This window comes from Prorops nasuta, unplaced genomic scaffold (assembly GCF_024137725.1).
Source record: "Prorops nasuta isolate Cenicafe-Biocafe unplaced genomic scaffold, Cenicafe_Pnas_1.2 PNAS00006, whole genome shotgun sequence".
Classification (NCBI taxonomy): Eukaryota; Metazoa; Arthropoda; class Insecta; order Hymenoptera; family Bethylidae; genus Prorops; species Prorops nasuta.
Window position 1 is genome coordinate 1230546 of NW_027116803.1, and position 26606 is coordinate 1257151.

At 36.1% G+C, this 26606-nt stretch overlaps 5 protein-coding genes across 5 annotated transcripts; 3 read left to right on the forward strand and 2 right to left on the reverse strand.

The window, feature by feature from the left end:
* The first annotated feature begins 368 nt into the window (after window positions 1-368).
* On the forward strand, window positions 369-6603 carry LOC136774407 (solute carrier family 25 member 32). The gene is made up of 6 exons (XM_066728680.1): window positions 369-921; window positions 2481-2634; window positions 2709-2961; window positions 3063-3176; window positions 3261-3406; window positions 5560-6603. Exons 1-6 carry the CDS (start codon window positions 765-767, stop codon window positions 5753-5755), a joined length of 1020 nt encoding a protein of 339 aa, XP_066584777.1. The 5' UTR covers window positions 369-764; the 3' UTR covers window positions 5756-6603.
* On the reverse strand, window positions 6421-8076 carry LOC136774408 (uncharacterized). Its single transcript, XM_066728681.1, has 5 exons — window positions 7566-8076; window positions 7242-7377; window positions 6800-6984; window positions 6616-6723; window positions 6421-6538 (listed from the first exon to the last, which is right to left on the reverse strand). Exons 1-5 carry the CDS (start codon window positions 7604-7606, stop codon window positions 6421-6423), a joined length of 588 nt encoding a protein of 195 aa, XP_066584778.1. The 5' UTR covers window positions 7607-8076.
* A 5180-nt stretch (window positions 8077-13256) lies between these two features.
* Window positions 13257-20476, forward strand: LOC136774329 (uncharacterized). The gene is made up of 4 exons (XM_066728548.1): window positions 13257-13319; window positions 17313-17515; window positions 19379-19489; window positions 20229-20476. Exons 1-4 carry the CDS (start codon window positions 13257-13259, stop codon window positions 20371-20373), a joined length of 522 nt encoding a protein of 173 aa, XP_066584645.1. The 3' UTR covers window positions 20374-20476.
* Window positions 20477-21271: 795 nt separating this feature from the next.
* LOC136774583 (uncharacterized) lies at window positions 21272-24821 on the reverse strand. Its single transcript, XM_066728991.1, has 5 exons — window positions 24802-24821; window positions 24466-24586; window positions 24176-24375; window positions 23146-23253; window positions 21272-21407 (listed from the first exon to the last, which is right to left on the reverse strand). The coding sequence occupies exons 1-5, from the start codon at window positions 24819-24821 to the stop codon at window positions 21272-21274; spliced, it is 585 nt and encodes a 194-aa protein (XP_066585088.1).
* A 1119-nt stretch (window positions 24822-25940) lies between these two features.
* LOC136774584 (uncharacterized) lies at window positions 25941-26319 on the forward strand. The gene is made up of 2 exons (XM_066728992.1): window positions 25941-25978; window positions 26031-26319. The coding sequence occupies exons 1-2, from the start codon at window positions 25941-25943 to the stop codon at window positions 26317-26319; spliced, it is 327 nt and encodes a 108-aa protein (XP_066585089.1).
* The last annotated feature ends 287 nt before the right edge of the window (window positions 26320-26606 follow it).

Sequence of the window (26606 nt, forward strand, 5' to 3'; positions counted from 1 at the left end):
CACAAACTAATTTATCATCTATTTTATATAAAAGACAAAATTTTATTTTATTTTTTGCAATATATGAAATTGCAATTTATAAGTAAGATAAAATGTTTCACGTGTATTTTTGTTATTTCCGAAGAAAAATATTATTTATAATCAATTTTTATGAATACAGTAAAATATTTTTTAGTTATCTTAAGCCTATTAAATTATTTAAATGGAAATTTAAATTTCTTTAAAACTCTGATATTTGAAGTACGCGCGCAAAATGGAGGCGAGGGGAAGGACCAATAGGAATCGAGCGGTCAGCTTATGACGTAGTTAAAGAGCATGGCGTCGACTTCATGCGTAGATGAAGGCGCAGTGTTAATGTGGACTTGGTTTTCTTAGTATGGCGACGGTCAGCGTACGCAACGTCTCAGTGTATTGCGTAATCTTTTGAGGAAAGAAAGATCAAAGAGAGAAGAAAGAGAGGGTGTAGAGAGAAAGAGAAAGAGAAAGAGAGAAAGAAAAGTAAGAAGGAACGAACAGAACAGAGAAAGAACGAGTATAGAAAAAGAGTGTGTCAGAGCAAGAGAAAGTGAAGTGAAGTCAGCTCAGCAGTCAGCAGTCAGGCGTGTGGAGAAATTATTTCTTTCGTCATCTCGCGTAAAGTGTCTGCGGTGGACCAAGAAACATGCCGAAGAGTGGACGATAAGATCACTAATTCTAGCAGGTATGCGCGTGAATATTCAACTGGTGGATCGGTGACAAACGAGGAACAATCAGCTGCGAAAAAAATGACCACGATCAAGAATAGCGGCACGCCGGGAACATCCCGTTTATATCCAGTTTTAAGTCATTTTAGGTATGAGCATTTAGTCGCCGGTGTTTCCGGTGGTGTTGTCTCAACCTTATTGCTTCATCCATTGGACCTAATCAAACTAAGATTTGCAGGTGAGTTAACTATTGAATAAAGAAATTATTGCTTGTACACCTAGCAGAACACTTTGTGTGGCAAATGGCGGAACGTTCCAAGCCAAACACGTGGGGGGCTCTGCTGTACGTTTGCTTGATTATTTCTCTTTTCAAAACTGTCTTTTGTTTTTTACTCACATAAATTCAAACATTTTCAAGGCATATTGCTTAAACCTGCTCTCCTTGCTTTTTATTTTATTTGTATTGCACAGAATACTTTCTGTATAACAAATACATAGGCATGTTTGAAGTTTTCGGTGCAGTATATAATGTTAAATGCACGATATATCAGTGTTTAAAAACGGTATACATGTATATTCGTATGACGTGTAGTCAAAGCAGATTGTAGTTCGAAGTGTGAATTTGTAACGATAATATTTTGACGATTTTGAAATGACGCAAAAAATATTTGACGGAATTTATTTTAAGCGGTCACGAGAAAATGAGCCTTGCTTGTTCGTTGACCGTTCTTTTTCCGAGGTCGTGGTATTCTTAAGCAAAGTCAAGGTGAATGAGAAAAGTGAATAGCTTTGGCTACTATGTATTTGTTAATTAAATTCAAAATAGCAGCCTATCATAGTTCAAGTTGGAGAATCGATAGCCCTTTACGAATAAACTTCTGTTATTTCATTTTGCCAAATCTATTTGTTGCGCTCGTCAAGAATTTGCGTCATTAGAGAGAGGGCTTAACATATATTTTCCTCTTTGACGACGTTATAGCTTTTTGATAAAGTACTCTTGTCCTCTTGTAATTCTCCTTTTATTTTCTTTAACGAACAGTATTAATAATTAATGGAATCATTAAATATACCTGCTGTTTCATTATTTAGATAATGTTTTCTTATAAAAAATCTATTTACTGTGACTACTTTCGATGTAGATCTTTTCTCTTTCTTCATAGATAAAATACATCGAAAACATTTCAACGCTGTTCCGTAAGCAATTTAGATGAGAAGTTATCGCTGGTACTATCATTGTTTTTAATTTCTTGCTCCAGTTGTATAGCATGCTCATTCAACCTGAATCACAGTTCAATTATAATATTCCGTGAGTGATTGAACTGAAAATTGTTTACATTTTTTTTTAGCAAGACGTGTTTTTTAGAAAGAATGTTCTGTTTTGAACTGTCGGTATAATAGTCTAGAAATTTACAATGGAATCGTCTAGAATGTTTCGCGCTACTTATTTTCCGATAGTTACCGTTGCTCCCTTCAAATTTAAACGATAATAATCCTATAAGTTTCTTATCTGTACTTTATTTACATGTAGATCTAGGTTCATCATTGTTCAAAATTATCATCGTAAATGCCTTTGTGACACTTAATTTAAGAGAGTTTAGAGTTCATTTATTTTCGTCTAAAAATTCGTTGGCTGTTTACCAAAAATCGCGAAATTTCAAATTACACCTTATTACACCAGAATCATGTGATGCACATACACGTTATTATTAGTAACAAAAGAACTATATTATTAAATGGCATAAGAGAATTTTTTAAAATTGCAAATAAAAATGAATTCATATATGTATCTTGTTTCAGTAAATGATGGGCAAACAAAATCAATTCCAAAATACGATGGTCTTAAAAGTGCTGTTAAAGAAATCTTAAGATCAGAAGGAATCCGTGGTCTTTACAGAGGAGTAACACCAAACATTCTTGGATCTGGCAGCTCATGGGGACTTTATTTCTTATTGTTAGTATCTTATAATGGTCCACTCCACTTTTGTATTAAGAGCAGTGAAGAGCAAGTTTTCTGTTGTATTTTAGTTACAATAGTATAAAGACATGGCTACAAGGTGGAAATTCTAAGATACCTTTAGGACCTACTGTGCACATGGTGGCTGCTGCAAATGCAGGAATTCTTACTTTGTTTATGGTCAATCCAATCTGGGTAGTAAAGACACGACTTTGTCTGCAATATTCAGGAGCTGTAGAGACTACTAGTTCAAAAATCTATAATGGTACAACTGATGCACTTAGAAAGATTTATAGGACTGAAGGCATAAGAGGCTTGTATAAGGTAGGGATAAGAAATTTCACATTTTAAAGCACCTGTTAATATGAAAATTATCTAAATTAAGTTTACTTTCATTTATTCTAAATAATTTTTGTAAATAATAGGGTATAGTTCCTGGAATAGTTGGTGTATCTCACGGTGCTGTGCAATTTATGATATATGAAGAGATGAAATTTAGATACACATCTCATTATAATTTACCTATTGATACAAAGCTAGTAAGCATAATTTTTATTTATATTCAGAATAATAAGTTTGTGCTTGAATGATGATAAAAAATAAATGATTGTTATATTTTTTAGACTACAACACAATATATTGTATTTGCTGCAATTTCAAAATTGTGTGCTGCAGCTGCAACTTATCCTTACCAAGTTGTAAGAGCTCGGCTTCAAGATCATCATCATAATTACTTGGGTACCTGGGACTGCATTCGAAAAACATATAGGTTAGAAGGATTAAGGGGCTTTTATAAAGGCTCTTTACCATATTTTCTGCACGTAACCCCTAACGTTTGTTTAATTTTCTTGATTTACGAGTCTTTTACTGGTGACAAACCATCGTGATTTATTTCATACAAATTTTGTGCTTTCTGTAGATTTAGCTCATCAAACAATATTTTAATGTGGTTGTTCTTACTGATGTCATCTGTAGGCAGAAAGATCCACGTTGTCGTCACTTACTTTTATTTTTAAACCTTTAAAATGTACTTACAACTCTTATGTACTCATATCCATATAAAGGATAAAAAAACTTTCTATTATTTTATGACAAAAATTACAAAATAATATTTATAAGACAGTATTATTCACAGTAGTGCCACTCACTCCTTTACTACCTTGTCGTAAGTAATGTAAAACATAATGGAAATTCAATTACTTAAAAACGTGGATACTTCTGTCCAATAATTAATAATATTTATTCTTTTTTGACATTTTTCATATCCGTTTCTCACCTGGTGAATTCGAGTTTCTAAAATCTGTTTGATACAGTAGCCAAACCATGGTCACTTTTTGATTACTCATAGGGTAATTCGGATAAAATGTTAGGGGATACGCGCTCGTATCAAATAATAAATATTTAGTACATTTATTCTTCGGATTTATATTATTAAATCTTGATTTTATTATATTTATCTCTTTCTCTTTCTCTTTCTCTCATTCTCTCTTCGACAATAACCATTTTTATGGATTGCAATTGCTATACACTTTATTTTATTTTTTAATGTAGGGTTTATTTAAATATTTCTCTTCGTATAACATATTAAAAGATTATATTTTTAAAAGAGGACTGAAACATAATTTTAGTTACCTTAGATCAAATTATATCCATTTGATGTTGTGAGGGATTAATATCTATGTTTTTTCTATCAATTTTCTCATTGTTTCAGACCATTATAACTTATCCTTGTATACTCAATTTGTGTAATTGCATAATTACAACATGTAAAAGCTGCAATATAATATTGGTTAATTTATAACTGATGATAAATATAATTTTTGATTATGTTTGCTAATACTGATGATGATTACTTTTTTACATTAATGTTGTATTTGAGAAAGAAAAAGTTATCCAATGACTATCTATTTAAATGAAAACTCTTTATGACCAAAATATTGTGGCAGAATTAACGAATTTAGTTCAATTTGTGTTAATAATTTCGCATTACACAACCTTCCAGCTAAACTGGTTTTAGTTGGATTTTTTGAACAATTTTAAATGTTATCATAAGTAGCTAATTAAAATTGCGGTGATAAGAACAGAGGGCTTGTAGTCTTAGAATCAATAGTCACGATTTTCCTCAAATTTCTGTTCTGTAATCATTTAATTTCTTAACTGATTGAAGTTTAAAATAAAAAAATAAATATCAATAGAGGCAGGAACTCTGGTAATTGAAGAATCATAGCAGTAAATTTAACTGTCTAGAAATTCTATGTAATAGTTCGAATTTATTTATTTACGCAATTGGTAGCATTCAGCAAAAGTAACATCTATGGAGCAGCTATTGAAATAGTCACTATGATTGATAAATTAACGCTTTTTCAAGTCTACCAAATTGTGTTGAGTATTTTGGTAGTAGCCATAAGGAACTGTAACATCTGCTGAATCCTACATTGTATATAGAATTTAATTATCAAGGAATCGTTATGAACATTAGTTAATTAAGATGGTTACAAGGTAATTAAATTGTGACAAATTGAATAAATTAAATTATACCTATAAATAGCTGAGTTTAAATTATTATAAATCTATTTTCTCACTTTGCAACGTTAATTACAAGTACTTTTCATGCTTTTCACAGTCCACATCGAGATGCTCTTGACTAGCTTGAATTAAACCACCAGCAGTACGATTTTTGATGCGTACATAAAATTCTCATTTTTATTTTGTTGTAAAATAGAATTCTTAAATAGTAATTGACCGTCTATATTTTGAAGATAAGGCTGTGCAAGGAAACGATAATAGTCTGTATCACTTCAGCATTTAAACTGTGTCAAGAATCGTACGCGGGTTGTTTTAATATATAACATAAATTTCTAATTTTAGCAAAAATTTTAATTTTATAAAAGTAAAAACCGTATTGCTGGTGGTTCGTTCCAGGTATGAAAGTTGGCGAGGCTTTTACAAGGGTTTGAGCGTCAACTTGACCAGAGTTACGCCAGCGACAGTGATAACATTTATTGTTTATGAAAATGTGTCACACACTCTACAGCAATGGAATCGAATTTCTAAAGGCCAAGTTATGGAAACTGTACTACCTATTCCTGTAAATAGCATTGAAGATAAGAAGACGTAACTTTTTGGAAATTTTTAGTAACTTTGTACTAAAAGTCTGGAAAATATTTTTTCTATACCAAAATTTAGAATTTTTTTATAATTTGTAAGTGTGGTTAACTTTTGAAGACATTAATTACGAATTTAATGATTATGTTAAATAATTGACGTTAATAGGTATTGACTTATTCAAAAACAAGAATGCAATAGTTTTATTTTAATCTATTAACTTGCATTTAATAAGGTAAAAGTAAGAGAAAAGTAAGCATTGAAAATGATCTTACAAAGAGAAACTATGTTTTACAATATAAGTCTCTAAATATCATTATAATTTATTTCTTATCCCGCTTGATATCGTAACGTTATAAATATATCAAATTTATTTTAAGGTTTCTGTGACTTTCTAAGAATACGAGGCTTTATCAGAAATGTATTTGCAACCTTATGGGCTTTTGCTTGTATGTAATTATGGTGACTGCTAGAATTAATAGGTAGCGTAAAAATTTAGCGGGTAGTAATGATAATATTAAGTATATTGATATTTAAGATGCACTGTTCTAGTCTATCCTGCATAGATTATCAATATTCTCATTTAATGATATTCCCTGCAAAAAATATAAATTCCAATTTGTTAATGCTTACTTATCGAATATTTCACAGTTTATTGTTAATTAAAAGATATGTTATTCAAGAAATTAAACCAAAAAGACTTATTGGACATGCTTTATAATGTGCATCGCAATTTTTCGTTTTTTCAGCTTTCTGTATACGTTTGGAAAGATTTTCATTTTGAGACGAAGATGGTCTAAAATGTTATAAGTGAAAATGTACTTATTTTTCATGTTAAAATAAACCTTGTGTATTATCGTTTTTGAAACTCACGTAAATATTATTCGAAGAATATCTCCTAATAATCCATTCTCTGATAGAGGATATTCTTTAGCCTCGCAAATTGTTCTTAGTACACACTCGTAGCCCGAGTATCCTAAGCTACAACAATAAATAGGTGTATACGATATCACAATATGTTTTTTACTCAAAATCAAGCCACTAGATGTATTCTTACCTGTCAAATTTAGCTTCTAAAACACTGTAAGCCAAATTTCGATCTAAGCTCCGTTTATTATAGTATGGTTCGTCATAATAAGTAGAGTTCCATGACGAAGGCAAACCGTAATTTGCTTCAAAGTAAAAAGAAAATGAAACAGATTTATCTGGAATGTCCACTGGTATTCCAATAGCGAAAAATATCTATCAAAGAAATAATGGAGCTTAATAAAGAAAATAAGACAATTCGCAAAGAAATGATTCTTTTCTATTCGCTAATTTGCAATCAATTTGGTGGTAAGTCTAGAATTAATTAGCTTAATTAAGCTCTTAAATCATGGTTGAAGGAGATGATGCGTGTCGTGACTGAAGAGTAACAATGTTAATTATAAGTTACCAGGTTACTCGAGCGTGCTACGATATATTAGTCGATGGTAAATAAATGATTGATTCACATTTACCCCCATACCGCTACCCTCGGGAAATCCAATAGATCGAATGTGTCTCGATACACCGGAAGTAATATTCTTCACCTTTGACCCATGTGTCAGCCATATTGAACAGCAAATAATTAATAAATACTTTGTAGTTTTGGCCCTTTAAATAGTTCATTTTTAATCAATTCGAATTTGAAATATCAGCATTTATATAAAAAAAATTATATGAAACGATAATCATAGCATGGCTTTAGCAGATCCGAAACTAATACCGATGGTTTCAATGAATTTTATTGTTAAGTCGATTAAATGATTAAAAATACACATTAATTCAGAATATTTACTCACATATTCCGCCAAAGCCTCACAAATTGTACTGTCCACAGCATCGAAATCTGACATAGAAGGTACTTAAACGAGTAGGATTAACGGTTTAGATGTTTGCAGGTCGCTGTTAATTGTTTTCGCTAATCAGCTTTGCGTAATAAACATATTAGATTCATGAAGCTCGTTCAATTATACGTTGTGGAGAGTTTACAACTGCTGGAAGGTAATAATATCAACTATTTCGAAACAATGATGTGTTCCTTCAAATTTTGTGAAATCTGGCTTTCAAAATACTAAATGTATTCTGTAATAAATATAATAAACAAGACAATAGACAGCATTTAGCTGTAAATTACATGTGTCAATCGTGAAATAACTTTCAATTGAATGCCTCGAGGATCTTCGCCAAAGCTTTCATAATTTTATTCTCATTTTTTATAATCAATTTAAAATCCGACGATTTAATTTTTTAAAACATTCAAATTTTACCAATGAATTACATCGATTAAAGAAGCGCCATCATTTAGTTTTGTAAATTTTTTATACACCTTATCGATAATGTTAGTCTACACGATACTGTTAAATAAGTATTCTACTCGCATAGTCTATACAATTCGATATCCCGTACAAAGTTGCCAGTATTGACTACCCGATTGCTGGGCAAGTCATGAATTTAATACGATACATAAACCCTTTCGTATTTTCTTGAGTACAAACATTTCTAGTCGATTTCTAGTATCCAATGGGAAAAGAATACTGTCAAATGCCAATTAAAAGTTTAAACAAGCTTTCTGTGCATTTATCGAATTTTAAGTTATAAAATTATCTCCGAGCCAATAAAGGAACTTATTACTCTTTGGGTATTCTGTATATTCCAATTATTTAGAGGAATATTTAATAAATCTATCTATTTTTTCACGATATCCTATGATGTGAAATATATGATTGCGCGCTCTGCCAATACAAGCGAACGAGGGAAAAATTGATCAATTTTGCAATACATCAATTTTCATCAGGATATCGGTCGAATATCAAATATGTCATAGCTCAGTGTGAATTGGGTATGATGAAAATCGCAAAATAATACTGATGCGAGTCTATAGAGTATATGGTCGAGTCCTATGCATATACGTTCTACGACACGGGAAAGATTTAAAGGGGAGAGAAAGGAAAAGGTGTGTGTACTCGTCGAGGAAATATATAATTTTAATGGACGAAGAGCAGCCTTATGTTCTACTTCGCTCCTGCTGCTTTTCGGCACGTTCGAAGGACGCTTTCCAGATGGCGGCTGTTGGTCCATGTCCAGGATCTCCCATCTAAGCCGACCCCGCCCATGTGATTTAAACGCGACCTTTTCCACATCGCTGATGACACGGGTCCCGTAAAAAATCGTAAAAAATTCCCTCCTATTTTCCAACCGAACCAATATGACGAGTGACCCGGAATCCACGATAGTCAATAACGAAGGATTCTAACGATTTTAATTGTTAAAGATTTCACAATAGAAATCACTAAAAAATTCAGACAATTTAACAGTAATTTCCCTCTTACGCTGTTCCGATAATTATCATTTATCAATGCTGGGCTTTGTTCAACGGAGCGGATATTAATTGTTTCGAAGGTTCCTTCTAAGATTTTACTTTAGCTGTATATATATGGTTAAAGCATTAGGGCAAAGAGTATAAGCTATATATATATATATATATATATATATATATAATAGCCTCATATTGGCTATTACTGTTTGATTTCGTGGCGAGTTTAGCAGACAAGTTCTTGAAGAAGTTTTCGGGAGGATTTAATTATTCGAAGGAATCGCGTGTGCTGCAAGGGGTCTTTGAAGCCAGGGTGGGGTGGTTGGCTCAGAGATATAGCTTTGAACTTCTGTGCAACTATGATAAATACGGTCCATGAGTACAACGGTGTTGGAGAAACGTGTGTATTTTGAAACGCTCGAGGGTATGGTAAACGTAACCGAGTTCGTCTTCCACTTCGGCCAAGTTCGCGACTTCCTCCCCATTTGCCGAGGTCGAACTGGAACGATTATGAGCTTACTTGCGAAAGCTGTCACTGCGATTTACTCGTTAATGAGAATTAGGCTTACGTTTTACGTATTCCAGATCCATTTACCATTCGCCGTGGCTCGATCTTGATGATAACACGCGACCACCACTATCGCCTTACATTTACGCCCAAATGCACAGGCAAATTATGTCCTTTAGGAGTATCGAGTCTGTTGGATCACAACACTGTTTGTATTATAACAATACGTGCACGAAGCTATCGCCAACTTTGATGGAATTGTCAAAGTTTCTCGAAGAATTCCTATTTCACGCGTCGTAAATAATTAGTCCGTCAAAGTACACATACACACACACATATATATAAACATATAGTATGTAAATTAGAAAACTTTGAAATTTCTTATTGAGCACGGAGAGAATCTGAATTTTGCTGTAGTACTTTGTAGTATGTTTTTATATTTGGATAATAACATATAGATTATTACATTATAAAGTGAAAATTTTGTATCGTATTTTGAGAAGTACAAAAGCATAATTTCTCGGGCAGTTCAGCTCTTACCGTCGTTCCCTTGGCCCGTTTAACACGTCCAGTCCCAGAAGCGCACTTTACAAAATTAGCTTTGTCAGCCCTTAACCAGGTACATGTCCTGCAGGACCCAGGAAGAGGACCGCTTCATTCACCAGGGAGAATTGGGGCTTACCCACCAACTTGCCAAGTTTTGTCTCTGTCAAGCAGTTGAGTTTTTACGAGCGAGCCCATTGTGGTAACGCCTTCCAAACGAATTGCCTTCACCCCCTATTAGATTTCAACCCTTACTTAGCATACTGCCTAACCAACTGTTTTCTACCTCGATATATAAACTTAATCACATTTTATTCCTCTCAAAAGGCTACTTACTCTTTAATAGTTTTTCCTCGCAGACCGAATTTCCGATATCTTAGTTTCTTACCTTCCGTTTCGCTGCTTCTTTTTTTTTTTGTCAGCGAAGTCAACTGGATCTCTTGTTATTTAAAATTTTCCGTTCGGAAACTACATTTCCGGCTTGCTGGGAAATTCGCAGTCTCTTAAAAATCTCCATGGAGAATATTCTGGAGATTCGACGTCGTCACCCGAATATTCTCTCGCTAAGATTTCTCGCTTATTCGGGTTGAGGCGTGTTTAGATTTGCCGAATTGGAATTGAATATCGTTCCGCGGCGATTCAATTTTGAACGAATCTGCCGGAGTAGGTATATACGCGGGGAGGGAACCGGGTCGGGGAGCGAGCTGCGTGGTTTTTTCTGCTTGCCGAGCTATACCAGGACAGCAGAGCGATAAAATAGTTCTGAACGATCTATCCAATTGCAGAAATCCAGAGGATCAATAAGAGATGATTGAAACGCGAAGTGGTTTCGTGTTATCGATTCGGGAATCGGGAATGACGCGTAGTCCGAAATCAGGAGTCCAGGGCGTCCCTGCTTCCCAAATTGAGTTTTCCTTAACTACTTGGACGGAATGCCATGTCAGGCTGTCCTCTCTCCTTTGACCGGTGGCCGCACTTAAACTACTGCAGAATCCTGAAATTTTCCAACTTTCCACTATCTGCCCTTGAGCAAGCAGATTTCCTTTTGCAACTCAATCTGGATAGAAATGTCAGTCCTACGTGTGTACCGGATTGATATATCCAAATTTTCACATTGTTTTTAATAGAAATCTACTAAAAAATAGTTATCCTGTGTTATTATTACTGCATATGCATCACGCGCGTGTATCAAATTTAATGTTTAGTCATTGTTGAAGGTACTCATTACTATCTCAATGATGTTAAACACACGTAACAGTACTTTTGGCGGCTAATGTGTACTTTAGCGTCAACGATGTGGAGAACTCGAAGGTAGTTTCTCGTGGCTCCTTCAGGAAAACGTTTCTCATTGTTATCCACGGCAGTAAATTTTATTATTTTCATCCGGAATGTTGGCTTCCACGTACGTATACACACACACACATATACTCCAATTAATTCCATCGCGTCCTTGTCTTTTCGCAGCAGCGAAGAGCTAGAAATTTAATCGTTAGACCTTATAAAAAAACGCCCATTCATCGAATGATATATTTTCCTCATATTTATTATTATTGGAAAATAGGCATCTTTTAAGCCATTTTTCAAGCGTTTTATTTAAAAGCCATGCGTTTTCATAAATGCTGCAGATTTATTCAGCATTGAAATGCGAGAGTAAATGCCACCTTGCCGTTTATCCATGTACGCTCGTAGGGATTTTCCAATGTTACCTTTGAGCTTTCGCGGTCCCTGAGGAGGTCGCGCGTTTGCCCAAAAAAAAAAAAAAAAAAAAAATACTGACTGAAAGCTCGAAAGCTCAAACAGCTGATACGCAGCACAAGTCCATTCAAAAGAAGTAAACCGTTCTAAATGGGCACTTCTGAACTTACATCCACCGCCTCCTTTCATCACTAGATTTAATTGTTCGTTTTACAAGGTAAACTCGGCCCCTTTTTCCATGATTTATGCAAGTTAACTCGTTCAATTAATTTACTTCAATCTAATTAATTCCCACAAAGTTTTATCAATATTTAGATGAATACCTTATTATATTACCATCGTTATTAGTCATAAAACTTTATTACTTACCTTTCATCCTTATACATACTAGATTACAATTGATCCTATATCGACGTTTGCTGCATCTCTGTTAAATTCACCAAACCGTTCTCTTATACTCCTCTGCTCATCCTATTTAATACATTTCTCATACCACCTTGGTTTTCCTTTCAACGAGAGAAAACAGATAGCACTATAGTCAGAGTCATAAATTCTTTTTCTATAATACACGAGGCATAAAAATGAGTAGCACGTATAGCTTCGGTCGTTTTCTCATTTGTTATTTGATTGACGATGGATATATATATATATATATATATATCTAGAGAAGATTATTTCGGGATAGTAATCAGGCCAAACGTGCACCGCAGCTTCTATAAAATGCAGCTTAGCCTTTTTTCCTATTTGAAATGTGACAATACATCGGATCGCGGTCAGAAAGTGCAACGAGGTGGTCACTGATTGGTAGCCAAAATAGAGATCGCTCGTGGTTTGCTTAAATGATGCGAAGACCACCAGCACAAATGCAATTTCTATCCTGCAGTCTAGCAGGGCCGACAGCCCTTTCTCTCCTACCACCATCGAGTCAACTACCGCATTCACTTTCCAACTAGCTTCTTTTACGTTATTCTTCCTTATTTTCTCTCCTTGTTTTTTCACCCTCGACCCGGTATTATGAAAGAAAAGGAAACACTGTAATTGGACCAAGTTCGTTGTTTTCTTTACTAAAAGAATCTATTATTCTATCCTCATAGTTTTATTCCTTTTATCCTTGGGCTTTTTCAAGATTCTCTCTATTCTTCTCTCGTCGACTCCTGTTCCTCGGATGCTTACCAAATTATTTATGGACATATTACTCGCTTCTTATCTCAGGATAAATCCTTATATTCTTTATGCCTGCAAATCTGATTGCCAGAGAATGACAAGTATTAAACAGATCCTATTAAAGTGTAAGAGGATTATACATGTATATATACTAATCTATATCGTGAATATTTTACTCCCTAAGAAATTCATTCGTTTTTCCCTCTTTTCGATAGATTATTTCTCGGATGCTGCATCTTAATAGCACTGGCTGCGAGTGAAGGCAGAATGACCAGCATTCTTGAAAGGCAGATTAGAGCGCTCTCCTATCCAGAAGATAGCGAAATGGGGGTCAGTGTGCACATTATGTTTTTCAATGTTTAATTAAAATCACGATTGCACGATAAATCCCTCTTTATCATATCTGTCGTCACCGTCTACCGACGACATCGCTCTTCCATGAAATGTACAATGAGCCCTGCTTTTGTCTACAATACAATTTCAAAATTATATAGTTTTGCTATATTTCGTTATCCCACTATATGCTATATATATATAATCGCGCGGTTTATCAATTTTCATAATTCAATTCTGTAATAAACTTGCCGATGAATGATCGTAATTTCAACGAAGTCTTGGATTTGCCTGATTTCGAATAGGATAATAATAAATGCAATAATAATATCCTTTATATGTATATTTATATAGTATACACAGAGCTCGATTATTGGCCACGTGGGTTTTAACGGTGAAAGCAAACGATTTAATGCAGCAACCGCGTACAAATTTTTATGCTTAATAACCGCACCTTCGACCAAATGTTTGCCAAGATTTTTATTGCAATATTCCTTTAAAGAATCCTTTGATCTTCGGAGGCGTTTACGAGGCGAGGTAGAAATTGCAATGTAGCACTTTATAACGTAACGCTCGTTAAAAAGAGTACGCTCGTTTAAAAGTGTAATAATACATAATCTTCAAGCTGACGCGTGAACCGAGAGAGATGGCCGGAAGAAAAATTGGCGAAATTTCCCATTTAGAAATTCGTTGGAACGCTCTACGACTTGCTCAATTATGTAAACGGATAACGATGCAAGATCTGTATTGATGATACGAGCCAAGTACCAATAATCCAAGTACATCCAATTATAACTGTTTACCAACTAGCTCTGGATCACCGAAATGCGCAGTCTATCTAGGTCTAAATGCTCGTTACCGGAAACTACCAAAATTCCGACTAATATTTGTTGATAATTTCGACAGTTTGCGTTTAGGGAGGCAAAAATAGTGCGTGGTGTTATATCGACGAATTTCTGCGAGGATTTTGCTGATTGGATTTGAATGTTTATCTAGGTGAACTGGTTTTTGGGTCATAAGGTCATAACTCACGAGCGTATAACTATAGTAACGTATCGGATGCATGTAACACCGAGCTTTACACGGTTTGCTTCTTTTGTCTCGCTATACGTATACGAGTTGGATTCAGCACGCAGCTTTTATGGAAGTTACTCGTTAACATTGCGTAAGCAACAAGTAAAGGGGTTAACTACCCCTTTTCGACCTCGCGTTTTCCCAGCTATCGTCATCGGTGCTTCAATCCTATCGGATCGTAACGATCTCGCTGCAGGATATATATACTATGTACATTGTAACAGCGGTAGCATCTCTGGTCTCTCTAAAAAGCGTCACATAAAAATAACTGACCTAAACAAACGACCCACCGCGATACATTTTTGCTTATTCTAAACCTATACGTGTACGTTTTATCCTCGTTTTTACAATTCTAAAACTCTAATTCGAGAATTTGTGAAGTCATTGGAAAACTTTGGTTTAAATTTGTGTTGTGGAGGATTCGCTGGATTTTTTCAATTAAATAATCCGTTTTTTTTTCAATTGAATCGAAAATTGGAGTACTATAATCTTCGTGCGAAAGATAGTAAGGTGTCTCCTCTCAGTGGTTTTTTAAAATTACCTTCGAGGTACCTTCCGCATCGATCAGTAATCAGAGTGAAATTTTGCAAAATTTCTTGTAATGTGCGGAAAACTTGGGAAGTCTTCGTAGCTTTTTCGCACTAAAATTTCATAAGCCCCGGTGCTTTGAAAAAGATTTAATATTCTTGGAGCTCAAAAGGAGTTTATAAAAGTTGTCAGCTTTCGTCAGTTCAATGCTTGATATTTACTATTTAAGAAGGTTAGCCTCGGCAATAGGTGTACAAATTTTCTCAGGAAATTTTGCAAAGAGACTAGGGGATGAGGGAGAAGGAATAACCGTGAGGCTATTGTGGAGAAGAATGGGGTAAAAGAGTGGTGAATACAGTGAGAGGTCAGTAGGCTTGTGTGGAGAGAAGTCAGGTTTGTGTCAAGGCATACGAGGGCCTCGGGCTAATCGACTCAGCATCTCTCTTTTTACTCTTCCGCTACTCTTGTAGCTACGTAGTTTCACTAACGGGGTGCCGCTGACTGATTAAAGAATTATACACGGCAAATTGGAACCACTTCAAAAGAGACTCTTTTACGAAATAATGAAACTTTCTTGATTAAGCTGTAAATTCGTACCAAGCCACGTATATGCGAAGGTTTCCAATTCATTCCCCACTCTCTTCTGTATATTAATGTTAACCCTTCCGGTATGATACCGAAAGGTTACATATGTATATCGAAGTCAAGTCAAGCATACGTATATATCAAACGTCAATCTACTAAATTTAACTGAATAATTCACATTCCCTTAATTTAAGAAACCTTAGTCCATAGCACATTATGTCATGGTTTCTCTCTGTCGAATAGTCATTCATGAGCTGAAATATATGTCTCAAGAAGGTTAATACCTAATTAAAATGATTAAATTTCAAGTAGCATAAGCTTCAAAAGGGAATCCGATCTACTCTGAATCATATCTTATAAATAGTTAACTTAATCAACGAGTGTCAAATGACAAGATTTATACATAGCTTTGAATTCGTCCAAAGCTGAATTTTTCTTGATGCAGGTATCCCTTTCACGCGACGTTACATCAGGATAAATTTGGTCCAGCTTTATATACTATATGTATATTTTATTAAAAATTTACAAAGTAAGGCCCTCGGCAGTGGATTGTATCATTTCGTCATTCGTACCATTCGTTCTTAATTTTCTTGGACGCATCGAATTAGGTAGTTTAGAGACTCCTCGTACAAGAATGAACGTCGTCGTCAATAACTTTATTAAACTCGGCTTAAAACTTTAAGCCTAGAAGCATCGAAGAAGCTTAAGGTAATACGTTTGAAACGTGTAACGCGAAATTGATCTCAGCAACGTCTTCCAATGTTCCTGATTGTTCTTTTCGTTGCACATTTATTCGTAGTCTCTTCAAGAAATCCCCTTGGCTCTCCCCCACCTTCGTCCAACGCAATGTTTTCCACCATCCACAGCAGTTTTCCTACAATTTTTCCCTAGTTTCCTTCAGTTTTCCCTGGTTTCCTCCAGCCAGTGCCGCGATTTCCGGTTCGTTAGACACAACGTTGCTTCGGATAAAAAACGCCCTGTGTCCCTTTTGCACTACGTACCCCCTTTACCATTATTGCGCGCCTGCGCATGCGCGAATCCCTGCTGTCCGCGCGATATCCATATTTAACAAGGAAAAGTTACAGGCTCTGAACTTTTGTTCTTCTGGAAATTAATCACGCGGGACATGGTTTCGTCATCAACGAGTTTCCCGCTGCCTCCGCGTGGGACGGCGAGAGAAAACATCCTCGGCATAATTCGAAATGCACCACCTTGTTTGCTCCCTAAGTAAAGCACGGATTTTATACATGCTCTAAAAATGCTTCCTTCTTCCTTCGCGATTTATTTCTCATGCGCGATCGCAAGGGAAATAAACCGCTGCAAGATTCACCCGGTATTTATTCATTCGTTAGTCTTGTATACTCTTTGAATCTTCAGGCTTCTCTACTGTAATATGTATATAGGTATAGGGTACATATACGTAATAACTTGATCCGCTTTGTCCTTGTAAAGGACTTTACATTTTACACAAACTGCTTAAATGCGGTGTGTTCGTGTTTAAACAATAAACAAACTTAATACCTCTACTATTTTACGTTGGGCGGTGAACCATCGACGATGTTGTTGGGCATTGTTTTATTGATAAATAAATAGCAAGATTTGATTTTACTATAATTTATTTACTCTTCGTTGATAATTCTAGTAATTTGCAACTGATAACAATGAACAAGTGCTTCGGTTCGACACGTTCAAGGCACTTAAATATAAGCGAACCTAGTTCATTTGTTTCTGACTCTGGGACGGTTGTTTAAATATAATATTGTTTATCGTGTAATTCCCCATAGCTCTATTATTGTGTCTCAGATTTTTTTCGCACTCGCCATTCCATTGGACGATCCAGTCTCGACTAAAGCCATGTCGGTCGCTCTCTTTTTCGAGGCAAATTACAAGCTCCCGAATGACTTCCATCAGGAGACCGAAGCAGGGAAGAGAGGATCCGCGAAGAGAAAGCGCAGGGATATCGATCGCACGATGGTTTACAGAATGCTAGAGTCCAAATTCGAGTCGTAAGTATAATTGTCACTCGAGTAAATTTTCATTGATTTGTTTTTTCAGAAGGAAAACCTTGGAATCAGAAATTCATCGCTTTATCCGAGCTAAATCGGATGATCGTCGAACGACAGACAAACGTTTTGTAAATTCTTAGCAAGGCTAAAGAAGTTTGCAGAGCTGTGGAGTACTTCGGTAAATGTAATGGGGCATTGCTAGGCGGTTTGTTGGCGAGTGACTTAACCGCTGAGAGACCCCGAGCACACTTCAGGTCTTGGCCACATTGGTCTCCTTAAGGACTTCAACTTTATAAACTTCCTCTTACATGTAAATTCGTACAGACTTGGAGTAACATGAAAATAATCCTCAGCAGTTTACTTAAACTCTACTCACGCAAAAACTCGAAACTTTATTCCTTCTCTCACTAATTTAAACGAGGCTGTGTGTTGAAATAACTTTGCGTCATCTATATATATATATATATATATATATATATATATTAGTTTATAATTGTTTCTACTTAGGAATAAATTGTAAGATATATAGAAATAAGAAAATTTGCGATAGGAACAGAGTTGTATAGATTTCAGCTGAAAATGCGTCCTTAATGCAACGTGTAAAGGGCTGCGAGAGTCGATGCGTATTATGTTGGCAAACTGTCAGCACATAGACGAAGACATTAAGGGAATGGTATATACATATATAGTGTAGTATAGGGAGAAACTATCAGTGTAGGAGAGAGTGTCGCCTTATTGGAAGGTACTTTGTTAGGGCTGAGATATTCGGACTGGAATCCTGAGGAGTAACGTTAATCAATCTTCGAGGCTGATAAGATGAATTGCCTCAGAAAAGCATTCGTGAATAGTCGGACGGAGTAATTAAATTAATCGTATCGATGCCTTCGCGAGATCGCGCTACTCTACGATTAATCACCGCTGCATAATTCCTACCCAGCTGGATCTCCATGTACCTTCAAATCCCCTTAAATCTTTTCGTGTCCCGTGAAAGCCCGGATTTTCCAAGAATCAAGAACTTTACGCTGTTGCATGTAAACCATGTCCAACCAGCTATTTCATAAAAGGGATCTAGTTGGTCTGCCGTTGTCAAACTTTTGTCCAGTTTTTATCGACTTTTCTCCAGAATTCTGTCATCCATGGCGGTAAATCTTGTTTGGATGGAAATTTAAGGTGAAATAAGGAATAAGATCGATCGAAGATCGAAGAATCTCGGTGTTTATATACCTATATATGTAGCTTGGCCATTCGGTTCCTCGAGGAAACGTCGTGTCCTCTCTTTGGACTATACTACAATGGCTCCATTCAGACATCCTCAATGATTTTGCCAAGCTTCCTTTTTTCAACGTTACGCGTATTCGGCCAGCCTTAAGGCTTCTTAGCCGAATGTATCAGTGTCAACATTTAGCCTGAACCATCCCTTAGAAAATCTCAATTCAATCTTTCTCCTCTGTCCGTGAGAGTCTCCGCGTTCTCTCGAAAAGAACAGTAAAGTATTTCTGACAGGATACATATAGGACAAATTGTGCTGTGGGAAAAATGTTTGATCAGTATTGCACGAGATTCCCTGCGATCTCTCATATATATATATATATATATATATATATATATCCACTTCTAAATTTATATGCTTTTATAAGATTGAACTTTATTCAAATTCTTCCTAAGCAAAACTTTGATGTGGGAATGTTAATCGCTTCAGCTTCGAGCGGAGACAGTTGTAGAGAAATATATATGTATATAGGAACAGAGGGTGCAAACAGGTCGTTTCTCGACATTTGGCGCACTCCCTTCAAAGGCCCCCCATTTGTCGTCGTCCCATCGTTTATCGACTGACTCGATGATGGATCATTCTCTGTTTCGCAGGTTCGGCTTCCCTGGCAAGCAATGTCTCCTCCGATCCATATGTGACATCACCCGCCAACCAATACACGCGCACAACGGACTCTTCGGAGATCTATTGCGCATTATTCTCACGTAAGTGCCACCAAATTGATTAATTTTTTTTCTCAGTTTATCCGGAAAAACCGCAAAAGTGCTTTCCAAATCTTTCTTTTCTACGAGCTAGAAACCTTCGATGATTAATTGCTTTTGCTCACTGGCTACTTGACCGGCATAAAGTCGCTATCCGGCAAATGAAATAAGATAGTAACTGGGTCGATTCACCGTACTGTAGCGTGCTCCATTGTCCTTTTTATCGCGATCTATAATAAGTACCAAAACATCGTGCGAGGTATAGAATATATATATATATATATATATGTCTTTTGCTAGAGTCACGTCGAAGCTAATTTAGAGTTTTAATCGAGCAAATTTTCGAATGCTCCGATGAAAATTTATCTATTGCCCAAGTCAACTGTGGGATGCGATTTTTCTTAAGATGTGGGAGTTTGTGTGGGTTAATGAGAAGAATATAGGTAGAGTTCGATAATAGAGTTCGTCGGGATTCTTCGAGATTCTGATGGATTTGGGTATCTATAGGAATGGGGGGGGGGGGGGGGGAGGCTAACGCAATTATTGAACGACTTTGAATGGGCCGGGGATAAAGACGCGGCCGCACGCGGAGTATAGTAGCGGAAATCGATTGACCGCCAATATGGAAATTCATTGGACGGTCGGGCTTGAAATATCGTTTAGTCGACGCATGCCGATGGAGAGATCAATCAGAGCTCTCCTTGATGAACGGTCAATGACGATCATCTGGAATTTCCTGCAGGCCATCCTCGTCTCGTCCGGAGCCTTTAGATTTGGTCTACCTGCAAGCGGAGAATCTTAATAGCACTTTGGATTGCGAGGAAATTTATTCTTCCTGTACCATAGGAATTTACGATTACATCACGCACGTCTATCCCGATTATTGAATGTAATTTATTTTTATTTCCTGGATAACGTTTCGTCGAACGAGCGTTACCTATCGTTTATCAATATAGCTCCAGGATCTTTGCCTTCTCACTTGAATCTCTAGAGTGAAATAATTTTAATTTTATTTAAGATATTCATCGTAATTAACTGTTTACTAAATAATAGGTTTTATAATAAGTTTGTAAGTATTTTATAAATAAGAAAAATTGTAAACTTATTATGACGAATAAAGTTATATAATTTGATACATTTTCTGATAATATTTCCTTAAGACTGAAGATTACTTAGACGAGAGATTTTATGAGTGGAAATTTGGTTACACATTTATATATACTGGATCTACAAGACAGATGATAGAGACCGAAGCAAACTAGATAGCTTGACACTTTGAAAATAATCAATGTTGCAAGGTTCATTCGGTGTTAATTCGATGGCTGTTGTGTCTTTCATGACTAAAGTTTCTGCTGGGACAATAAACCATAGAAGGAGTACGCTTGGGAGACTTTTAGTGTCGTATAATGTTATACAGTCGATGTAACATATGGGTGTACCCTCTCCCCTCTACTTCCTTGTTTTCTTACGAGTCGAAGAAAACGACCGGCCAATGTGGCAATAACGCACCAGCCCTCTAATAATAAAAGTTTGCTCGACGCAATAATCATACAGTCCTTATAGAAAACCTAGCTAAAGTAATGCTAAGATATGTATGTTAAAATTGTAAATATCCTAAGTAATTTTATGCGAGGAAATTATTATGTTTTATTTTTTACAGAATTTGTATAAGGCTTGCCTGATTTTTTGGCATAAATATAGGTGGTAATACAGGCTGCTCTTTTGACAGGCGAGATCAAGCTGTTTGTTTGTTCCAAGTCCCTGGTATTTTCAGAACTTCAGTCTTCACGCGAGGATTCCAATCAAGTCGAAGAGTCCCAAGGGACAGGGTGGCTGATATTTCGAACAGGTTCCATTACGTCCAACCAGTTCAGCTTCAACGATGTCCCGTGGTAGTTCTTCTTGTCGCGAAGTCGTCGGTCTGAAATAATGCATTCTGCATTCTGACAATGCACTTTCATCTTTCAAGCTTCGAACGCTCTTAATAAAATCTCTACGATGCTCAAGAACTTTTTTATCACTGACCATGAATTTAGTATATTTTTTGAATTAATCCACGTGGAATAAATTTTCAAGCAGTTTCTTATTTTTGTATACACGAAATTTTGTTTAAAAGTTCATTTTAACACCGTTGAGAACTTCACGTATACATATTATATACATGCTTCCGAAGTACATACGTCTCGGGCATTTTGAATGAGAACCTTTTGTCCTCTCGTTTCGTTTCCTTTTTTCTCGGTGATCTACTTTCCGGATTTTCTGTAAAAAAAAAACTCACCAGTTTTCTCGAGAACAACAATGCACGCGCTCTCGCCTACGGGCCCTCTTTTTTATTCATACGTTCCTGGCCTGAGAACTTAACAACTCCCTCCCCTCGCATACGCGTCCCACCGTGTACATATATTAAATAAAGAAATATACAAGCTTCCTCACCTATCAAAATCATCTCTAGTGTATACTACGAAAACCATCTTTTAACAGAAAAATTCATTTTTCCCTCCAGGCTTCTCTTTGTTATGACTTTTCCATTTTTTCTTTTTTCATGACAAAAAATTTCTATTTTCTTTTCTCCATTCTCTTTCAAGATTATTAGGATTAACGATAAATTTGGTTACCTTTGAAGAATGACTCTCATGCGATAATCATGCACTTTGCAAGCATCGCGCAATGACATTTCCCTAAAGGTTTTTTCATGATTTTTAATAGAGAATGGAACTATTGTAAAATAATAGAAAAGTTCAGGAAGCTGTATGTTTTCTTACTAAGAGGAGGCTAAATGTAAAAAAATCCGTGGCTGAAGCTTTTGACTCGATATCGATTAACCGGTTTTGTCGAAGAGTCAAAGGGAATATTGATGCCGCCCCACGGATTTTTATGAGTTCCGGCGGTTCCAATTTCGCTTTGTCTTTGTAATGCACAAGCAATTTAATTCTACATGAGGAATACCTGAGCGTTGAGAAAAAACATTTCCTTCTTCGCGTTCGTCTCTGCCATAGACAAAAAAAAACATTATTTTATATTACATTTAATTGATGACATGACGAACAAAGTAACTTTTATTCGTTTCAATTTACCTTTAACTTTAATAGTTACACTTTTCTACCAAATTAAAATTGAAATGAAACGTATTCAAGCAGCATCATGTACCTACTACTTTTTAAAAGCTTGGATCGCTGGAGTTTCATTTCCGAATTTCTACCAACTCAGCTCGAGTTTGTGTTTGTGATGCAAAAACAAATTTTATCCAGCATAGAAATACCGGTAGAAAGGAAAGAATAATGATTCTCTTTGGTAAAAATTTTCATGGAAATGCTGCACGTACGGAATTATTATATAGTACGAGCGACTGCAAAAATATATTGTAGATACCATAATAAAATAGTGTTAAGAGTCAAGTAACGTTTAATGAAAATTTATCTGAAAATAAACTTAAAGAAGAAAAAAAAAACAAAAAAAACAAGGAACTCGAAACGATCCGTAACATTTATCACGATCACATTTACCAGTTCCTTACGGAATTTCTAGAGCTATTGGTTCAGAAATGTATCAGCTTTTAAAAAAAGGATATTACGAAGCGAGAGATAAAATTCCTAAGGAAGGAATAAATAATGCTGAAATGGAAAGCAATAATTTTAATTGGAGAGTCAAATAAAACTTACGTGAAAATTACATGTAAAATGTCTCCAATAAGACCATTGTGTTTAAGTGGAGATTCCGAGGCTTCGCAGATCGCTCGCAGCAAGCACGCTCTTCCAGAATTACCAGTACTGGATGGACCGGTGGAAAAAGGAAGGGCAAACAGAAAAAGAAAAACGTCAGGTAAAATGTAAAAACGAGAAGAGTCACGGAGAAACGGAATTGTTCGTGCCAGTGGTTACTCTACCGAGTCCAAGTGTTATTTACCTTGGACTCCAGAATTTTCTAAATAGCGATTCTAAATCACATATGTCTTTGTAATTTAAGCTCTCTTTAAAAATCTAATTTGCTTCTTCATGAACATTCCTCTTTAACGTTTCGGAAATGTATAAGCATTAAATTTATCCACGAGAAAAGCTGGAATATTATACGAGTGGGGCACGTTGTATATTCGGCCAAGATTATTAATCTTATATCTATATTTATATACCATAATTCACCGTTTATAATTTTTCATCGTAAGGTTTATTAAACATAATGAATGACTTGCCGTAAGAGTCGCTCTCCTGTTTCTGGATTTGTTTTACCAACACAGCGAAATGCGATGAAAAATGCCATGCACATGAGAAAATATGAATTTTATTTTAATATAAGATTATGACAAAATGGTAGAGCGGTAAAATTGTTGCTTCTTTCAAGGTAAAATGTCCTGTTTTGAGGATTGTAAGGTTTTTCAAGTTATTTGCTTTTGAATGCACCTCGACAGAAGAATATCATTCAACCAATCCTTTTTAGTCTCTTGTAAAATACGAATTCCACAAAAAGGAATAAGGAAAGTACGATTGAAAGCAAGTATCCAGCATAAATGGCAGTGACCACAAAGGAAAATATTCCTCTTATAAAGCACGATTTGAAACATTTATAATATTCGGTCAATTCCATGAGTCCGAGCAATGATTTTTGTTTACGAAATATCTTTACGATTTCCATTGTACGAACAAGGTATTTTATTAAAAAGTTTATGCACAAGGAACAAATGTCTTTATAGCCTACCTCTCAAATTTATTCTCCAGAAGATTATAAACTGTAGTCCTATCGATGCTCCTCTTCCTCGAGATTTTTCTTTGAACCACCTCTGTCCAAGGTTCAAAATACGTAGAGTTTGGTGGCAAATCGTAAGTGGCTTCAAAAAAGTAAGACAACGAAATGGATTGTCGTGGCTCCTCGAGTGGGACGGATAGAGCTAAAAACAGCTAATAAAGAGGCACAACGATTTATGTGACAATGTATTAATTATATTATTAAGTTTACAATCAAAACTGTAATATCATTGTTTCACTCACACCCATGGTACTGAATTCAGGAAAAGATAATCCTCTAATAGATCTGTGAATTATCTTTGCAAATTCTGAGTTAGCTTTTTGCGAATTTGCTCCTACGATTATCAGAGCGGAAGCAAAATATCTGAAAAAGTAAATCATATGGATTAGTTGAAAAACAAATGAATCGATAAAGGTCGGTACAAAAAAAGTGAATAAGTAATCCCACATTTGCACGTGGAAAGGCAGCATTATTGGGGGATAATTGATGAGGATGTGCTATCTCATGCTCATATTATTCCAGCAGTGATCCGACAAACGAGGATGGTCTCTCACTTCAGAATCACCCGAGTAAACTACTTGTGAATCGAACAGCACATTTCCCCAATGGTCAAGCAGACTAGCTAGGCGTTAACTGATACGTATACGAAGCTCTTTTTCGTAATCCAGGAAGTGGCTTGAAATTGTGCTAATCAGCTTATTTGAAGACTTATCCCACTTGGCTCATGGGAGTAAAGAAATCATTCAGTTCTTTCGTTCTATTCCTAAAAATCGCCAACTTCTCCAAATATCTCTTCGGGATAAATTTGAAATTCAGTAATTATAATTTGACGAGTTAATTTTCACTTTGAGAGAAAGAACAATTTATTTTTCGTCTGACAGTGGTGTGAAAATATTGCTGTAATAATTGACATGTGGGGTTCCGACTACCATGTGAATTCGCAATGGTTGAGTGGCTTCTAGTACAGTGCACACAAAGAGAGAAACTATGAGATGTGTTCTCTCCCCCCTTTCTCTCTTCACTCTTGTCTGTGCAATTATCTCCCAGTCAGCAACGAAAGGGAATCAGCAGGTGGAAAAGTTTCTCAGAGAACGGAGGCATCTAATTTTTCCCGACCCCAAAGAAAGCGAAACAAAAGTTCAGGTATGTTGTCTCAAGAAATCAGAATGAATAAATGAAAAGTCCCTTGATTATTTCCTGAGAACTAACGTCAAACAAAGCGTCGGTTTAATCTCGTACAAGGAATATTTCGAGTTTGTGTAAAATTTTGAGGTTCCGCTGAAACTTTTGTACATAAAAAGAAAAAAAGAAAAAAAAATAAAACAATAGGAACAAAAGAAAAAACTAGTTTCTTTCATCAACGTGTTAAATTTTACCATGAAAAGGTTCTGTTTGGACTGGGTCTTCCCATGGAAGGGGAAATTTCCATGATTCTTGGGTACGTGCTAAAGTGCAATTACAATCTACCCTACAACGCGTCGGGCTTTACAGATGGACACACCCGATTAAAAAGGTTGACTGACGATAAATTGCCAGGACAAAAGGAGGATGAAACTCGAGGTAAAGTGAAGTTCGAGCTGAACCGCATGTATAATAACGAGCTCTTTTTACCGCCACTTATTCACGCGTTTTTAATTTTCACTCTCGTTTACCGTATTACGCTGACAAATAAAATTCATTCTCCAAGATGAATAATTCTTTTGGCATCAAGTAGAAAATGAAACGTTTGCGTCAGCCCGCAAAGTTTTGGTACTTGTACGAAGCATCTCATTTGAGTAGGTCTGATGTCGAGATGGACCTTGTACAGGATGTTGGAATTGACGATGACCAGACTGGGCTCGGGCAAAGCTTGCCTGCTGCGCTCGATTTGCGAAGCAGCCGAAAATCCATTCGACGAAGACCACGGCCTCCTGGGAGAGCTTCTTCACGTCTTTCTGGCGCCTTCCACGACATCCGAGGAATATGAAATCTACTCGGATCGCGAATACCACGCTGCCGAGTCGATCGGCAGAAATTCGCGTGGGAGATGTGGATCTCTTTACCCAGAATGCGAATACAATCCGTTGGATTACTTCACTGCTCTTGGCAGACTTTGATATGACTTTACATTCGTAACCTTCGCATTTTCATTCTCCACCTCCCTCGCCCTTCCACCCCCGCGCTGCCTCCTATTACATACACACACTTTAATCTCTGATCCTCCATTTCTACAAGGAACTTGCTGCAAAATATATACACCGTTTCGCCAAAACTTCCACGAAGCTTCTCCACGCATTGTACGCTTGAACACCTTATTTAACTTGGTTTTTCGCTTTATTTTCTTCATATTTTATACCTATGGAATACCACCGTATCTTTTCTCTTACCGACTCTGCACTCTCTG

Excerpts from the sequence above, each read along its gene's own strand:
- LOC136774407 (XM_066728680.1), top strand. The coding sequence starts at position 765 with ATGACCACGATCAAGAATAGCGGCACGCCGGGAACATCCCGTTTATAT. Across the intron at positions 2,635-2,708 it reads TGGGGACTTTATTTCTTATT|TTACAATAGTATAAAGACAT; the intron begins GTTAGTATCTTA and ends GTTGTATTTTAG. Across the intron at positions 3,407-5,559 it reads TGCATTCGAAAAACATATAG|GTATGAAAGTTGGCGAGGCT; the intron begins GTTAGAAGGATT and ends GGTTCGTTCCAG.
- LOC136774408 (XM_066728681.1), bottom strand. The coding sequence starts at position 7,606 with ATGCTGTGGACAGTACAATTTGTGAGGCTTTGGCGGAATAT. Across the intron at positions 7,378-7,565 it reads GTGAGGCTTTGGCGGAATAT|GGCCAAAACTACAAAGTATT; the intron begins GTGAGTAAATAT and ends AACTATTTAAAG. Across the intron at positions 6,539-6,615 it reads ATTCTTCGAATAATATTTAC|ACCATCTTCGTCTCAAAATG; the intron begins GTGAGTTTCAAA and ends ATAACATTTTAG.
- LOC136774329 (XM_066728548.1), top strand. The coding sequence starts at position 13,257 with ATGACCAGCATTCTTGAAAGGCAGATTAGAGCGCTCTCCTATCCAGAA. Across the intron at positions 13,320-17,312 it reads CAGAAGATAGCGAAATGGGG|ATTTTTTTCGCACTCGCCAT; the intron begins GTCAGTGTGCAC and ends ATTGTGTCTCAG. Across the intron at positions 19,490-20,228 it reads CTATTGCGCATTATTCTCAC|GCCATCCTCGTCTCGTCCGG; the intron begins GTAAGTGCCACC and ends AATTTCCTGCAG.
- LOC136774583 (XM_066728991.1), bottom strand. The coding sequence starts at position 24,821 with ATGTGCTGTTCGATTCACAA. Across the intron at positions 24,376-24,465 it reads CTGAATTCAGTACCATGGGT|CTGTTTTTAGCTCTATCCGT; the intron begins GTGAGTGAAACA and ends CCTCTTTATTAG. Across the intron at positions 21,408-23,145 it reads ATTTTACATGTAATTTTCAC|ACCGACGACTTCGCGACAAG; the intron begins GTAAGTTTTATT and ends GCATTATTTCAG.
- LOC136774584 (XM_066728992.1), top strand. The coding sequence starts at position 25,941 with ATGAAACGTTTGCGTCAGCCCGCAAAGTTTTGGTACTT. Across the intron at positions 25,979-26,030 it reads CCCGCAAAGTTTTGGTACTT|GATGTTGGAATTGACGATGA; the intron begins GTACGAAGCATC and ends GACCTTGTACAG.